This window comes from Nyctibius grandis, chromosome 1 (assembly GCF_013368605.1).
Source record: "Nyctibius grandis isolate bNycGra1 chromosome 1, bNycGra1.pri, whole genome shotgun sequence".
Classification (NCBI taxonomy): domain Eukaryota; kingdom Metazoa; phylum Chordata; class Aves; order Nyctibiiformes; family Nyctibiidae; genus Nyctibius; species Nyctibius grandis.
In genome coordinates, this window is record NC_090658.1 from 54192288 (window position 1) to 54208434 (window position 16147).

At 46.6% G+C, this 16147-nt stretch overlaps 1 protein-coding gene across 1 annotated transcript; it reads left to right on the forward strand.

Moving 5' to 3' along the window:
* Positions 1-7164: 7164 nt before the first annotated feature.
* ZC3H12D (zinc finger CCCH-type containing 12D) lies at positions 7165-15898 on the forward strand. The gene is made up of 5 exons (XM_068414109.1): positions 7165-7547; positions 11235-11374; positions 12377-12611; positions 14027-14133; positions 14859-15898. The coding sequence occupies exons 1-5, from the start codon at positions 7165-7167 to the stop codon at positions 15896-15898; spliced, it is 1905 nt and encodes a 634-aa protein (XP_068270210.1).
* Positions 15899-16147: the final 249 nt, after the last annotated feature.

A 16147-nucleotide genomic window follows, 5' to 3' on the forward strand; every position in this document is an offset into this window, starting at 1 on the left:
TAATTTTCCAAGAAGTAAAAGAAGTTACCATTGGCTGTACTATTGAAATCAGTTTTCTGTTCTCCCTGTTCTGTGGTCAGATGGAGTGCTCGCTACTGTGGCATAGTTTTGGGGAGGGAGGAAAGGTGGTCGTTTTGGCAAGCACGTAAAAATACCTCTTCTAAAGATACTGTCTCTTTGCCAGCCTGAATACAGGATTGCCCATCAATAACTGATCTGGCATTCTAGCAGGACCTGTTAAGTTAGTGATGTAAAGTTTTTGGGGTGAACACCTGTCTCCAAGTCAAAATTTCCAGTGTCTCCAACAGGGAGAGAATTTCACTGGCAGAAAACATCTAGACTTTGCCTAATAATGTGTAAAAATTGTCTTTAAAATTGTGAATGTAGCTTGTACTGTGTAATGGTGACTTCTTGTTCTTAGTGAACCAGGAGACTGAATTGAGGGAGTATGGCTTGAGGGTCTGACCCAAGCCTTGTAGAAGGCAGTAGGGAGATATTCTCACTCAAGGCAGGATGGGGAATATATTAGTTCCAGGAAGTATTTAAAATATTCCTGGCTATAGACCTGCATTTGATTAAGCACTTGCTTTATCCTGACTGTCTTCTGCTGGTTAGGGGCTAAAGAATTTTCACTGTGATACTACGGCCAACTACACTTGTTTGATTTTCCCAGCAGGTGACCTTTTTCAGATGAGGAAGATGGTAATAACGCTTTTCTCTGGTGCTGATGCAATAAATGACTGTTTCCTTTAGCAAAGCAAATAGCTCACTGGGGTGTATAGACCAAAACACCTGCGGTGTTCCACACTACCAGTTTCAAGAGAATGTTTATCCATATGAAAGTCTGACACCATCAGGAAAGTGGTTTTGCACAGGAAGCCTCCTTGAAAGTCATGCCTGGTCCTCTCCATAGCCTCCAGGAGCTGCCACAACCAGGCTGTCTTGCTTTGAGGTTGGTAATGGTTCTGGTGAAGCTCTAGTTTTTTCACAAACCAGTAAATCCTCAGTCTTCAGCTCAACATAGGAACATCCATTAGTGGGGGGATCTTCCCCTCTGAAACGTCTCCCAGTGCAGCTCTTTCCCTCTTGAACACAACAATGCCATTGAGCAGCAACAAATCGTTGTGCTGGGAAAACTCAGCGTGCTTGTCAGCCCAAGGGAGCACAGCAGAGAAAGGAAATATCTATGAAACCACAGCCTTGGGCTCTCAAATATTTGTCTGCACTGGTGAGCGAAAGGGTTTGAGACCATCCGGAAAATTAAACACAATCCTTTATTTTTCATGGTCTTCTGTCTTGCTCAACTCGCAAGCACCTAGGTAAAGGCCCTTAACAGATTTCAGGAATTGGGTAAGGGTCTTCCTGGCTGGCTGCGGTTTGAATGACGTTGAAGTTTTTTGCTCATGGCTTTTAACAGTAGGTGGGTTTAGTCATTTCATTGTAAATGAAAGACAAGTGCAAAATTCTCTTATCTGATTTTCTTCTCGTTTCTTTTTATAAGCTCTGGTTTGTTCTTATTGATGTAGTAAAAAAAAAACATTTTACTGAGAAGTAGGAGTTAAAACGATACTATGCAATGTCCTGTGCTTTGCTCTGTTGCCTTCCTGGATTATAAATAACACAGCAAATTTCTCTTTCCTTTCCAATAGCACTGCTCCGTGGCGGTCTTGTGATGAGGTATGTGGCATTCTGCAAGTTTAAATGGAGCAGAGAAGATCCTTCTTCTCCAGGGATGTGGATTCAAAGGCTCTGGGCATTCTGCTCTTATAGCTATTCCGGGCAGCAGAAAACTAACATGTTTCTTTAGTGGTGACCTCAGGAACACTTTCCTAGTTCTGTAGCCACTAACCAGCCCAGCCAGGCCTTGGTGGTTAGAGGAAGTTTTGTGCCAGAGGCAGGACGGGTGAGGCGGTGTGCTGCCCTTGCGTCCTGTGACGGCCTGGGCACTGCTTTGCACAGCAGCAGGGCAGCCTGGGTCCCAAAGAGTTCCCGGGAGCCTGGGCACAATGCAAAGGCATAACCATTGACTGGAACCGTCTGGGAAGCGGTGGCAAGGCTTGCTTACTACCAACCAGGCTTCGGATTAAACAGGATGCCAATACAAAGGGTTTGGCCACCCTGCTTCCTCCCACAACGTGCGCAAGTAGGGGGGAATTTCTGGCTGGGAAAGGGCAGCCCTGCTCTGGTGTGTCACCTTGCGACAGTGGCAGAGGTGCTCTCCTTCCTCAGAGGGGTACTCCCACCCTCCCTGGCCCTGTTCGCAGAGGGCACCACGCCTGCAGAGCTGCCTGCAGCACCCAAAGGGTCCCAGGCATTAACCTCACCTTAAGTCTCCAACCCTTCCTGCTGCCTAAAAGTGGATTTGGGGCACGTTTATTTACAGCAAGGTAAGGAACAAGCAGAAGAAAACCTCAGGTTTCTATTGACAAGTGCCTGTTGGTCCTTGCTGTGGGCAGGCTGTGTGTCTCTGAAGTAGCCTTTCAATCGAGGCACCAGTAGGTTAGGGGGTTTGGTTTGGGTTTTGATATTTGACTGTAGTCTCCCAGAGCAGGTTCCCTCAGATGTGGAGGTGTTTGGATGAGGCTTTGCAATACCAGCTGCTAAGCAAAATGTTGATTTTTTAAAAATAATTATTTTTCCATGTGTCCCTGAAGGTCAGAAATTTGCCAGACACAAGGGGAATGAGGCTGAAATAACTTGGTGAAGCATCCCTGGTGGAAAACTTTTCACTTGCCCCAGAATTCATGTGCCATTTTCTTACTGCCCAGTGTCGTGGATCCCTGTCAGAATGGGTTTGACTAATCTTTGTGCGTGACTCAGAACAGAGATGTGTTGGGAACCTCCTTCCCCCTCCCCCCTCCCCCCCCCCTTTTGAAAAATGAAGTGAAAGTTTATCATCAACCTATAGAGTTAAATGAGAACTCAGCCAGCCAAATGAGGAAGTAAAACCTTCCTACAGAATGAGCTCTAACCTGCTCACTGCACTTGTTTGCTCTCAGTTGACATCAGCCTTGCCATAAAACCTCTAAATACGGGCTGACGACTTCCTTGTGAGCCCCGTACTGCTCTGGATCCAGCTTCTGGCTCACGAATGGTGGGACAGTATTGCTGGGACACAGAAATCACAGCTGCCAGGTAAGGTGCAGAGCAAGTGGGGCTACCTGTGAGCATGGCTCGCTCTCTGGGGTGTTTGCTTTTATTATTTTTGGCAAATGCATCAGGGAAGGTGGGGAAGAAGAAGGTGAATCTTTTCTTAGTCATCCAGACAACAAATGACTGGACTTGTTATTAAGAGTTTATGTGCACGTCTAATTTGTGAAAGTAAAAATTGTTATTTTTCTGAAAGCAGAGCAGCCCATCTTCTTTCAGAGAAACAGCTCATGGAAGGGCTCAAATGGGCTGGCAGGCTCAGGTGGTTTGCAGCATGATTCTCAGGGGCAGAGGAAGGAGAAGAGGTGGCCCAGACCTAAGGTGTGAGGGAGAGCACTGTCATGGCAGGGAGCTGTTGCTGCCCTCGTGGTGTTACTTGACATGTCTAGTTTAGAGAAGATCCAAACCTGCTCTGCCTTGACCAATGCCAGGTCCAGCTGGGGCCATGTCCCCTCTGCTCCTGCTCCGGCAGGACAGGGCTTTGGTGGGGGTTTTGAGGAGCCCCAGCTCCCTCTGAGTCAAGCTGGTCCCTATTGTGGTCCTGTGGCCTGAGGCTGGAGGAGATGCTGCTTAAACACACACCTGCAGGGCGCCTGGTCCTCTCTGACTGTTCGCAAGGGGAGCAAACACCCGGCAAAATTTATTATTTAAAGTAATTTAAGATGAGGAGTATAACTACTACTTTTTTTGAAAGTTTTTTTCAAAAATTTCAAATTATTTTTTTCTAATCTTCCAAATCTGTCAAAATACAGAAAAGACAGAAGACCTTAACAGATTTCTCAATTTTTTGTCAAAAGTATTTTTTTTAATAGCTAAAATTTTAAGATTAAAATAGAATTTTGGAAATGTCACTAAAGCTAATCCCTCTCTCTCTCTGTGTGTGTGTGTGTGCGCGCGCGCGTGCAAGAGGAGGCACACCACCACAGACAGAAAGGGATGCTGTTTAAGCCAGAACATAGGATGGGCACACAATTACCCGTGGATGAATTTAGCAGGGAAATGAAAATACTTTGGCTCTCAGTGGAGGGAAAAGAAGAGCAGCTTCCCAACAGTGTTTGCTGAGGTGAGGAGGGGAAAGTGGCAGGAGGAAATCTTAGTTTGAAAACGAAAGTCATAATTATAAATGAGATTTCACAACCTGTTCATCCGTGATAGCAAAAGCTGGACTCTGTGATGCACACTTTCTCCTCTTGTCATAGGTTTTTGTGCTGGTTATAAGCACCCAGCTGACCTACTGGTCTTGGGCACACTACTGGGTGTTTACTAATGTGTAAGCTAGGTGGCCCCAGTGTTGGCTATGACCAAGGCTTTTACCTGAGGGTTGCAAGCTTGTTCTCTCTGTGGTGAAAAACCCTGCAGTCACGATATTACTAATTTTTGCAGTAGGAGCTGCAGCAGAAATCCAGTGGTTAACTTTGCAGAACTAGCATGTTGCTGGTGATGGCTGATACTGCATCGTGTCAACCCCAGGCAACAACCCCGAGCTTGGCATTTCCCAGGCATTGCCTCAGCTCACCAAGCTGAAGGGGTTCATCACTTGTGCAGAAGGGCCAAGCCTTGCAAAATGCTGACTCTGCCTGTTGGGAAGCAAAGGGTGCAGATGTGGACCGTGGGCTCAGGGCTTCCTGGGATGGGGGCTGGAAAAGTGATCTGGTGAGCAGCCTTCATCCAGCATTGTGCTCTGGTGTGCTGCTGCTGACGGGGGCTGTGGGGTGCACGCTGCGAGACGGACGTCGCCTCTGTATCCTCTGCAGCTGGAAAGCTCTCTGGTAAAATTCTGGATTGAATTGAACCTACTTTCTGATGAAGCCAGGATAAACAACGCACACAACACAATGTGATGCTAGTGTGGGAAACTGCTCTGATATTAAAAAAAATAAAATAAAGAAAAATCATCAGAATAGATAGAAGTACAGGTTTACAAAATAATAGTGATAGTTATTAAAATACATTAAATATATTATTTTCAACCTGAGGACAGACAGCAACTAACGTTTTTCATTTACAATAATTTATTAAAATAATCTAGACATGAAAAAAATCAAGTAGTACGTGTTAAGTGTTTGGAGCCACTGACCACACACCTGGAAGCAGAGTTTGCTACATCACCAGCCTAGCTGTGACACCTTCAGCTATGTTTGGGAACAAAGATACATTAACGTGTTTCAGTTCAGAGAGTAGTTATTTCAAAGCTGAGAAACCATTTCAGCAACAAAAAAGCAGGCAAATTCCTTTTCATCTTTGGTCCATTAATTAAAAGCAAGGATTAGATGTAAAAAAACTGTTACACTTGTGGAGTTCACTGTGAGAAAAACCAGTTGAGTCCACTGGCCAAAATAAGCAACACTTTGGTTCAGATAGAAAAATACACATGGTAACTGCTTTCCCCTTATGTATATGACACATTTCAGGTGTTATTTTATTTTACTGATGCTATTTGTGACTTTTAACAGAGTGCCAGATTTCTTCCACAGAAGAATAACTGAAAGTTACAAGGCTACGCAGAAAAGTAAAGGTCGAAGTTGTACGAGGTGGAGTTATTAACTAATTATCAGGTTTTCCTGCTGAACTAATCAGTTTTAAATTAACTGAACCCAATGTGGATTTCTTCCCCAAAGCCTGGGGAGGCTCTTAATGCCTCGGGGAGGAGCTGCACTCAGGTTCCTTTGCTGTCTCCAGTACCTCCGTGCCTTCCTCCAGCTGCTTTTGGCTTCAGAGCTCCTGGGGTGGCCCACTGCTGGGCAGGGAGTGGCCAGCGGCATGCAGGGCAGGCTGGGAAGGGGAGCTGGTGGGTGCACTGTGGTTATGGCTCTGGGCTTGTCATGGAGGTGGCTGTTTGGTCAGTTAATCCTGTGTCACTTGCTGGCCACAATTAGTGAAGGCAAGAGGGCCACTCTTACATCCTACATGTGGGTAGATGAATGAGCCACAGGCTTCATCCAGGTAGCACAAATAATTGCAGAGACATGGAGAGAGAAGCTTCAGCGCAAGCATGCCAACAGTGACCGAAGATGCAAGCATCTTCGGGTGGATGAGTGGTCACCCTGTATGTCCTCCTGCTGTCACGCTTGTTGGGCTGAAGCAGCTCTGGGTATGCCTGTGTATGCTGCCCATCACCTTCATTTACTGGGTAGACCAGAAATGTAAATAGTGCAGTTTTGGAGAAGCTTGAAGTAGCTTTCTGCTACTTCTGCATGCTCATTTCTGAATTGCCAATTTCTCTTGACAACAAATATAAGTGAAATTGAAACCGCTTTTCAGATTGCCTGATTCTAACCACTGCCCCGACAGCTTTCAAAAAACAAGCTGCTTCTCTCTATACAAAAGTCCTCACTGACATAGCAAATAACAGGAAAAGAGTAAGTCAGGCATCATCGGAACAGACGAGTGACAGAATTTCATAAGGTATGTCTGTGTATACACAGACGAACACATACTAGGAAAGACAAAACTAACAAAAGAAGTTCAGAGTTCCCAGCTACTTTGCAAACACGTTTCCTTAAATCACTCAATGAAGTTTGCTATACTTGTTAAGTTGCTATGGCATCTGAGTACATTCAACAGATTTTTATCTGTGGCTCACAAACCACACTGAGCAAATTGAAAATCCCCGGGTACACCGTCCTTTATATCATTTCCTGTGACATAAGTCTGAAGAACAAACTTACGCATACAGTGTGTCTGTGTTCAGACAGGCTTGTGTAGCTCATGAGGTAGAATGACACCTGTCTGACATAATGCCTGGATAGTGACAAACATTGCATGGGACACTCCAGTGCTTTTATAAAGAGCGGACCAGAAAAATGCTTTAATGCTGAGAGAAGACTGGACGGCCTCTTCAGAGAGAAGACAGCTGACCAGATAGTCTCTTTGCTGGGCACTAGGCAAACAGCTGAGGTTGCATGTTCTTCCTTAATGCTCGTGTTTTGTTGTTTCTAATCTTTCCCCCACCTAAAGCTGATGCCTGTTGGATAAGGCTGGGAAGACAGGAGCACTGGGTTTAAAGGAATGTAAATGCCTGCTAAGATGGCACTGGCCAGTTCACTTTCCAGCAAACCAGTACCACCACACTCCAAAAAAGTTTCTACGGCAGGGGTGGAAGTGCAGCAGAGCAAGCTGGATTTTTTCTGCAAGCTGGGCTATGGTAAGCAGGACATCTGCAAAGTGCTGGAGAACCTGGGCCAGGAGGCCCTGGAGGATGATGTGCTGAAAGAGCTGATTCGGATGGGGAGCAAACCTCAAGTTCTGGAGAGCCAGCCTCAGCCTTCCCCACTAAAACTTGTTGCCCGTGGATCATGTAGCACTACACCAGGGCCAAAGTGGCTTGGAGAAGATGACAGTGATTCTTCTGATCACTTCAGACCCATTGTGATTGATGGAAGCAATGTTGCAATGAGGTAAGCTCTGTTTCCTAAAAGGGATCTCTCTTCCTCTGAAGCTTTCAAATTTTGAAGCTGATGGCTTGAACTATGTGTTTTCTTCAGGTGAGCGGTGCATTGATGTATTTAATGTATAATCTACGAACCACCTGCTTATTCCTGTTCTTGGCTGAGGCACACCTTCTAGGGACCTGTAGTCTCTATGCCCATAAAGACGCATGCCAAATGCATCACTGGCTCGCTCTGCATTTTGACCTTTTATAAGCCACCAGCTAGCTAACCACTGCTGTTTATGGCAGTATGATTCAGCAGCTACTCTCCCTTTTAGTTCACCGTTGATGTTTCCCTGCCTTTTCAAATGGGTATGTAGGATTTCTAAACCTATATGCTGAGGTGTTTCCAGGAAAAACTGATGAACAGAACAGCCCAACTAACCTAAGAAGGAGAGGGAAAATAAAGACAGGTGACTGTGGTTCCTAACACAGTTGTACTGTTTTGACTTGCAAGTAAACCCCAACAATGTTCCCAGCTTATATAGTTTAGTTGGTTTTTGGTTTGGCTTCATTTTTATGGAAATATCAGGGAATTGATAGTTGACTTGTACCGAATAGTCTCATTTCCTCAATTAATTCTGTTTCTGGGAAATGTCATAGCAACCCACCGTGGCCAATTACATCTCCTAAGCAGAGTCCTGACACTGTGAAAGCACTCTTACTGATGGGGAGCCTGGCACGGCCGCATGGATGGGAAGTCCAAAGACAGCGGTGGGTTGGCCTCTGTTCAACCTGAGCCGTACGACTGGCCAGAGGCCTTGGCAGTCCAGAGTCCAGGATGTGCTGGCTATCCACTGGCTATCCCTGTTAACTTCCCTTCCTGCTCAGCATGGCCCATCCCATCCCTGCAGGCTGGGACAGGGCGGAGGAGGGCTTCCTCCTTCCCTTATCTTTGGTGTGAGGTGAGACCACATCCCCTCTGCTTAGAGGGCAAAGAGGACAAGCACATCCAGAGCAGCTGAAGACTAGGCAAATTATGCCATCTTCTGGATGAAGGGAGAAATCCCAGCCGAAAAAGAAGGGTTCCTTGGTCAGGGCAGCTCATGAGGAGTGAGAAATGCACAACAGAGCAAAGTCGCTTAGCCTCGTCTGGGCCATGAGCTCGGTACCCAGGTGTTAGGATCTCCTGCCCCCATTAGCCGTCTGCCAGCCCATCCATGGGAAGTGGGCAGGACGGTTTAGTAAGGCTAGTGTCAAAAATTAAATTGAATTGTGTTAATATGAAAAGGGAACCATCATAACCCTATTTGCTGCGCACCGAAGAGACTGTCTAATCTAGTGCTTGCACTTACACCTGTTTTTTAAGCTGTGATAGGTACAGAGGCCTTTTCCCAGGCCTGAGGAACCCTGTGTTAGGCTCTCTCCCTTCTGCCAAAGCTGTGGCTGATGCTGTGTCACGCCCAGGTGGAGACAGGGCCATTTTAAGTTTTCAAAAGTTGTTGTTTTGAATAAACTTCTTCTCAAAGGGACTGGAATTGCACAATTTAAAAAGGATCCATTTCACGCTAATTATGGATTAATTGCCGGAGTCAGAGCCAGGCCAAATTGCTGCTTTGGTCTCTGAGAGAGGGGCCCTGCTGATCTGTGACCCAAGGGCAATGTACCCTGCTGCTGACAGGTCAGAGGGTGATGGGACAGAGTTACAGCAGATCAGTTAAGGTCCATGGAATATGGGGGTGCATGGGAAAGTGACTGACAGGAGCCAATCTGTTGTCAGGCAACACAAATTCACCACGCAAGGAGAATGAAAAGTTTTAAAGCCCCTGCTCCATTGCGGGGCAGACACAGTGTTCCGTTGTGTCGACCACACTGCAGCGCACCATGTGTGCTGCTGGGGATATGTATTTGAGATATACACCCTCCCCAGGTTTGGCTGTAGCAACAGAGCAGCAACTGGATTAAGTGGTAACGCTGAGAAACAATTCCAGGTGCCTCTTCTTGCTTGTTCTGCTTGTCCTTTTGGCCAACTCACTTGTGCTTGAGTGCTTTACCTTCTGCACTGGGAATACGTCTAGAATTACTTTCCTAAAGCTGACAAGGTTATATATATATATGGGTAGTCAATGTTAAAGCAGGCTGTTGCTGAACTTTGTTTGAGTCATGGCATAAAAGATGTAGCTAGACTTCCTTTTAAAGGCAGTTATCTGAAAAAGACACTTGCGCTTCCAATTCACCTGTCCAGGTGACTTTATACCTATCCTGGGTAGATCCTATCCTTTAAAACAAACAGTTGCTCTAGAATGGAGATGATTAGATGTGTCGAGCACTTCAGACCATTTATTATTGGTAGGGTTTTTTTTTTTAAGACTTCCTATTGCCTACATAGCTATTAATAAACAACCAGGTTTCTTCCTCTAAACTGCACTAGCTTTCATTTGTGGTCACCATTCCAGCACTGAAACTTTTATTAGATGTAAGACAGAGCTTTGATTATGAGGCTGATGTAGGCAGAACCTAGACTTGAATTTCTGGGGGATGGTGGGGAGAGAAGCATTTAAGATTGTGGCATCGTCCTCGACTCATCCATCAGGGCAGGCAGGTGTAGTAACCAAGAGAGTCATTTACAAGTATGTTTTGCAGAGGTGAAAGCCTGGGTGAGACTGTGGTGATACTATCCAGAAAGCTCAAAGTACAAGGATGAGGTTTCTGTAGATACTGTGAGGGCGTTTATCCATTTTAGGACTTTGTGTAGAGTTTATTTCTGTTTCCTTGTGCAGAGGTGGTTAACAAATTACCTTCCTTTACATGTGCACTGCACTGTAGTCAAATTTTAGATAAGAGAATGACAAGCAGTAAGAACTTTCAAGGCGGGGGGGAGAAACTCAGAAAGGATATCACCCCTAATTGTTTTTCTTGAGGTTGTTCTCTCTGTCTTGCTCTGAATATTGATAATTCTCCAGAACCCGCCTTGCTTGCATCCTCTACAGTGACTGTCCTAGGGCTTTCCTACCTCTCTGTGCAATGAAGGCAAAATTCACCAACTAGAGCAAGATAAAGATGGGCCTGAGGTGCCTGTGGCCATCTCCACTGAGGTCTCATCCCTTTTTTGGAGTCCTGGGTTAGGTTCTCCATATTTCCCACCTTGCCTCTTACAGTTTTCCTTCCCCCATAGTTTGAGTCCTGTTTGCAAAAGAGAGCAGCAGCTGAATGACCTCTGATCACACTTGCAGCTGCTTCAGACATTAAAATCCCTAATGTCATTGTTACCACAGAAGAAAACTACCACATTTTGTTTTGCATAGGAGAGCCTCATGGGTTTCTGCTTGTGCTAGAAGAAACTCTCACTCTTCAAACCATTATCAGACAAGGTATGTGAAGGCTCTGACACAGCCTAAGATCTTGTTGGTACTATAGGACCCAAGTCCATCCAGACACAGATGGAAGCAACAGGTTTGGGTAGCAGCAGGACATAGAAATGGGGGATAGGATACCTCTGTTTCTAAGTATCCAAACTGCTTCAGATAACAAGTTTCTGGTTCTGCTGGAGGAGGTGTTTGGATCTGTCCAACCAGGACACCCTGCCAGGTTGTTTTCTTGGGACGTGGTGAATGACACAAAAGCTGTTTGTTTTACCTTTTCGTTACTGGCTCTGTTATAGAGAACTCTAAGCTTCTCAAAAGCTTTGCCTCACCATCTTCCTCCTTTTTTATAGTCACGGAAACAAAGAGGTATTCTCCTGCTGGGGGATCCAGCTGGCGGTGGATTGGTTTCGAGAAAGGGGGCACACATACATCAAGGTTTTTGTCCCGCTCTGGAGAAAGGAGTCCCCTCGACAAGACAGTCCAATTGCAGGTAGGTCACTGTTCAGGGCATAATTTGTCAACCATTAGGTGCAGTATGGAGGCAGGGGGTGTGAAGAGTCCAGTATGGTTTTGCCCTGTAAAAACAAGCATGGTGCAAGTTGTATATCAGGTTTCCATCACTTAAATTAGTCGCTAATTTATTGCCTCATGCTCCTGGCTAGCAACTAAAATGGCATACAAGTCTTTGTTACACTGCATTGAGCATTCTGCTTTAGAAGCACAAGTTGCTGCCAGCTAAGTTAAACAAAGAGTGAGTTTGTCAGCTTGCAACGAGCTCTTAAGGCCAGCCAGGAGACAGCGACATCGTTTCACCCATTATCCAAAGGCAGCAGTATCCAAAGCTTTCACTACTGTGTGACTGTTATCTGTTAGCCTGTTATCCTGATACAGGACCTACATGGGTTCCTCTTCCAGAAGGAAACGTATCATCTGAAGTCTGTGGAGGGCTGTGAGATTTAGTTTGTATGGAAATAGATGTGCCCGATTGGTGCCAGCAGCTTGGCACCTGCAGCTGCAGATGAGGCGGCTGGGGATCCGCCTTGCTGCGTAGCAGGAATGACAAGAAGCCGGAGCATCCTCAATGGCAGCAAAAGAAGTTTATTTATTTATTTTATCAAGCATATTTTAGCTCCCAGTAACACTCATACAAGGGCTGGTTAGGAGCCTTCCAGCATCTAGTGGGGCAAAAAGTGAACTACAGGTGTTCAGCGTATCACTGGTGTAGAATTCAAGCCATCCTCCTATGGATAAGACTTAAAAATTTAAAAAGGTATCTCAAATTTTAAGATTAGTTGCTTTTGTAAAAGACCTAATTTTCAAGTTGCCAAATAACCATCAGATATCAGTGCACCTGAAAATCACACCACTTTAAGTTGCCTAACGTGCAGGAACATCTTTAGATTCCTGTAGGTTACTATCACATGATTGAGACATGGTCATTATTAATCAATTTTTTTTTTCCCCCTTCTATTTCTGCCAACCATCCGACCAGATCAGCACATTCTTGAAGAGCTTGAAAAGCAATCGATCCTTGTGTACACCCCATCCCGGAAGGTGAAAGGCAAGAGGGTGGTTTGCTACGATGATCGCTATATAGTGAAAGTTGCATATGAGAAAGATGGAGTCATTGTTTCCAATGACCGTTACCGGGATCTCCAGAATGAAAACCCCGAGTGGAAATGGTTTATTGAGCAGCGACTACTCATGTACTCTTTTGTCAGTAACAGGTAAGAGATAGTTGTTGTTAAACAATCTTCAATTTAAACATTATGGGCCAAGTCAGCTCCAACATCAGTGCACCTCCCACCAGTAGCAGAGTACACGAGACTTCCTGTTGCCTCAGCTTTGGTATTAAACCCCCCATGTCACTCTTCAATGAACTTCTCTATTTGAATGGCAGTATTAGTGACCAGCTTTGCTTCTTTCCAGTCCAAACAGGGATGTTAACCCAAGGCTTGGTATCTTTTAATTTCTATTTCCTATAAGAAATAGAATGAAATCCATGAGAGGAAGCTGGCTATCTTGCAGTATTTTTAATTCCCCTACAAGGCAGAACAGCACTTTTTCCAATGCTTTTGTAATCGTAACTTTCTAGAAGAAGAGAGATGAGAAGCTGGTCTCTCAGGCACTTAACCGTCCCCATTGGAAGGTTTTCATTAAGGCACTCGCACCGTGCCTGCGAGGCTGAGCTATGTGCTTCTCAGCCTGTACGTACTAACCTTGTCTGAGTTTCCTAGAGTTTCCTCATTAGCCATCGGTCTGCCTGGGGAAATGTGCTCAGAGACATCCAGTGTGCATGGACGAGTGCGAGCAGAGGAGCTGCCTCATGCAGTGGCACTCTCCATGGGTCAGGATGGAGACTTGGCTCTCCTGCCACCAAAATTTTCCTTCTTCTTTCGCAGGGATTGCCAGACCTTCTCAGAACCCTTCCCTCAGAGAGTCTAGCTGTTACTGTGGAGGTCGTTTGAATAGCTCCAGCAGGACCTTCTTGCACAGTTTTGGGAACCTCTCTAAAACCACGGCCTGAAGTTGGAGGTTTCATTCCCATGATGTGGATAACCCAACTCCCTGAGTGCCTCCCTTCCCCTCCTACCTGCGACTCCCTTCATCCGACAGCGAGCTGTTCCATGGGTGCAATGCAGATTCATTTGCAAACAAGTCCAGAGGTGCTAATTAGTTTTCTTCCTGAAGCACCACATTCAGGCACTGGCATAGAAGAATAAACATCTTTTTCTAAGCATTTTGCAGGCCTTGTAGCAGGAAGCCTTTACTGAATCCTTGAAGAAGGCTGGGCTTGTTTACCACACCACGTGCATGATCAGCTGTAGCTCTGAATTAACTGCTGGCTTTTTAATCCTTATTCTCCAACAAGTATTTAGTAAAAGAAAAGTGAATTTGCTGTGTAAGGGAGCTGATGGTGAGGATTGTAGTGCTGGGAATGCAGAAGAGTTTGCTGCTGCTGCTGCTGCTGCTTCAGAGAAAAAGGAAGCGATGCTGCAATGGCTGGGCTGCTGGCCGGCCAGAGCTACGCCAAGCCACACAAGAATTTTCTGCCCTAAGCTTGTACCACAAGCTGTGATGGCACTTTAGCTCGAAAAGCTCGAGGTATTTTTGTTACCCCTGTGACTTTTTCCTTTTTCAGGTTTATGCCTCCTGATGATCCATTAGGCCGGCATGGACCAACTCTTAATAACTTCCTCAGCAAAAAGCCAGTGCTTCCTGAACACAAATGGCAGCCTTGTCCCTATGGTGGGTTTCTCTCCCTGCTGTGAACTGCCACCTCTCTTCCTGCTGCCCCTTGCTTCCTAGTGGCACTTTCCTTCAGCTGAGGGCAAGCGCTGCTGCCATGTGCTGTCCTGCTTTGTGTGTTAGGGACTTGGGTCAGGGCTGCTCAAATGTCTGATGCTTTTTTCCTCTCCTGCTTAAGTGGCTTCAGCCTCAGCAAAGGCAGCAGGTGTTTCTGGGTCCTCCATCCTTGCCCGCACACAGTCCCCAAAACAGGTGCCGTGGCCGTGCTGACCCCCCAGCCTGCAACCACTTTCCACTTTGCAGAGTCGACGTGCATCGTAGCACTTGGGAAAGGCCGTCCAAACACTTCCCCTCTGTCCCCTCCCAACAGCTTTCCAGTAGTGTGGAGGTTTCTCAGAGGTAAATCCCTACACCATTTTTTAAAGCAAGCCTTTGTAGCATCAGGTCTCCCAGCCCACTGAGTGCAGCAACAGGAACATAAATGAATTTCAGACACTTCCAAAATAGCAGAAACTTCCTTTCACTGCTGCTTCACCCTGCTATTTAGGTCAGCAATGTTTAAATCTGGGGTCAAAAGTATTGAACTGGAAAATAGCACTTCCCCTCTTCGCTGTTTGTGCTTATCACACCCCTGCAAACACACAGCGCTGGGGAGAAGCGATGGGTATGTTAATGGATGTGGGTGGTAGCGACAACCTCCTGTTTGATTTTTTTGATTCTTTCAGGTAAAAAATGCACCTATGGCAATAAATGCAAATTTTACCACCCAGAGAGGCCACATCAAGCTCAGCTCTCGGTTGCTGATGAGCTCAGGGCCAAAATAAAGGTCCCGTTAAGCCTGGGGAAAGAGGAGGAGAAACATAACCGTTCACCGTACAGGACCAGAGGGGAGCCTGCAGGGCCTGATGCCAGCACAGAAATGCTACGAGAAGCCAGTGGCTGTGCAGGGGCTTCCTGCCACCCAGGGTGGTCCCGGGGCAGCTGTCCTGAGCAGTCGTCTGGAGCCTGGGCCGGTGGTCCCAGCTCTGACCTGGGACTGGACCAGTGGCTGCTACTGGCAGAGCCGCTGCGAGACCAGCCGCTCCTGGGGAAGATGTCAGCGCTATCCATTGGTGATGACACCTACAGCTACAATCGTTCCATACATACCTCTCAGGACAGAGCGGTGACGGACAGACCTCATTGCTGCAGTGGCCTCAGGCACAACCCATACTTGTGTCATCACTCCCATAGCTGGGACCACACCTGCTCACTGCGATGCCCTTTCCAGCAAACAGTGCTCCCACTTGAGCAGGGCTGGATGCGCCCAGACCACAGCTGGCCTGGGGAGTGCTGCAGCGTGCATGGGATGGGTCAGAGGAGCTGCTACGTCCCTGATGGTGCTCAGCACAAAGAGGCCCTGGAGACTCAGCACCATGTTTTGCCACAGTCCGCAGCTCTTCCCCCCAACCCACTTCACTTGTACAGCAACCACCAGCAGCAGCAGCACTGTTTCCCCAGCCGGCCCCCACGGCAGCCCCTTCTGTTAGACGCCAGCAACGGGCTGGGCTTCTTCCAGAAAGCCCATGCTTACCCTCATGCCTCTTACAGTGACTGCTGGCCCACCCCAGCTGCAAGGCCACCCTCTGCCCAGCAAGCAAACACACACAGGGAGCTGTGCTCCCTTTTCCCTTATGGCGAGGTGAACCATGTCATGGCTTTGTACCCTGATATCAAGGACATTGCTAGCTTGACTTTACTGATTCAAAGACACAGAAACTTGTGAAGCCTCTAGCTCAAACCTTTCCCAACGAGCACAAGTCCTGGGGCAACAAGTTGCTACTCTGAGGCTTAGCTAAGTGTTATTAAAGGGCTTTATGGCAAGGGTTATAGCTGTTCCAGGAGCACAAGTCTAAGCATGAATCAGCTGTGTCGCATGAGGCACCAAGGCAAGGAAAAGGAGTGGGTTATCATTCACCTCCCATGGAAGTGAATGGGAGTGGTCAGGGTAACTGGGCTGTCAGCATTTGACCCT

Bases quoted from the DNA above. Each gene is read 5' to 3' on its own strand.
- ZC3H12D (XM_068414109.1), top strand. From the start codon at position 7,165: ATGCCTGCTAAGATGGCACTGGCCAGTTCACTTTCCAGCAAACCAGTA. The intron at 7,548-11,234 runs GTAAGCTCTGTT...CCTTTTTTATAG, and splicing joins GGAAGCAATGTTGCAATGAG to TCACGGAAACAAAGAGGTAT. The intron at 12,612-14,026 runs GTAAGAGATAGT...TTCCTTTTTCAG, and splicing joins TACTCTTTTGTCAGTAACAG to GTTTATGCCTCCTGATGATC.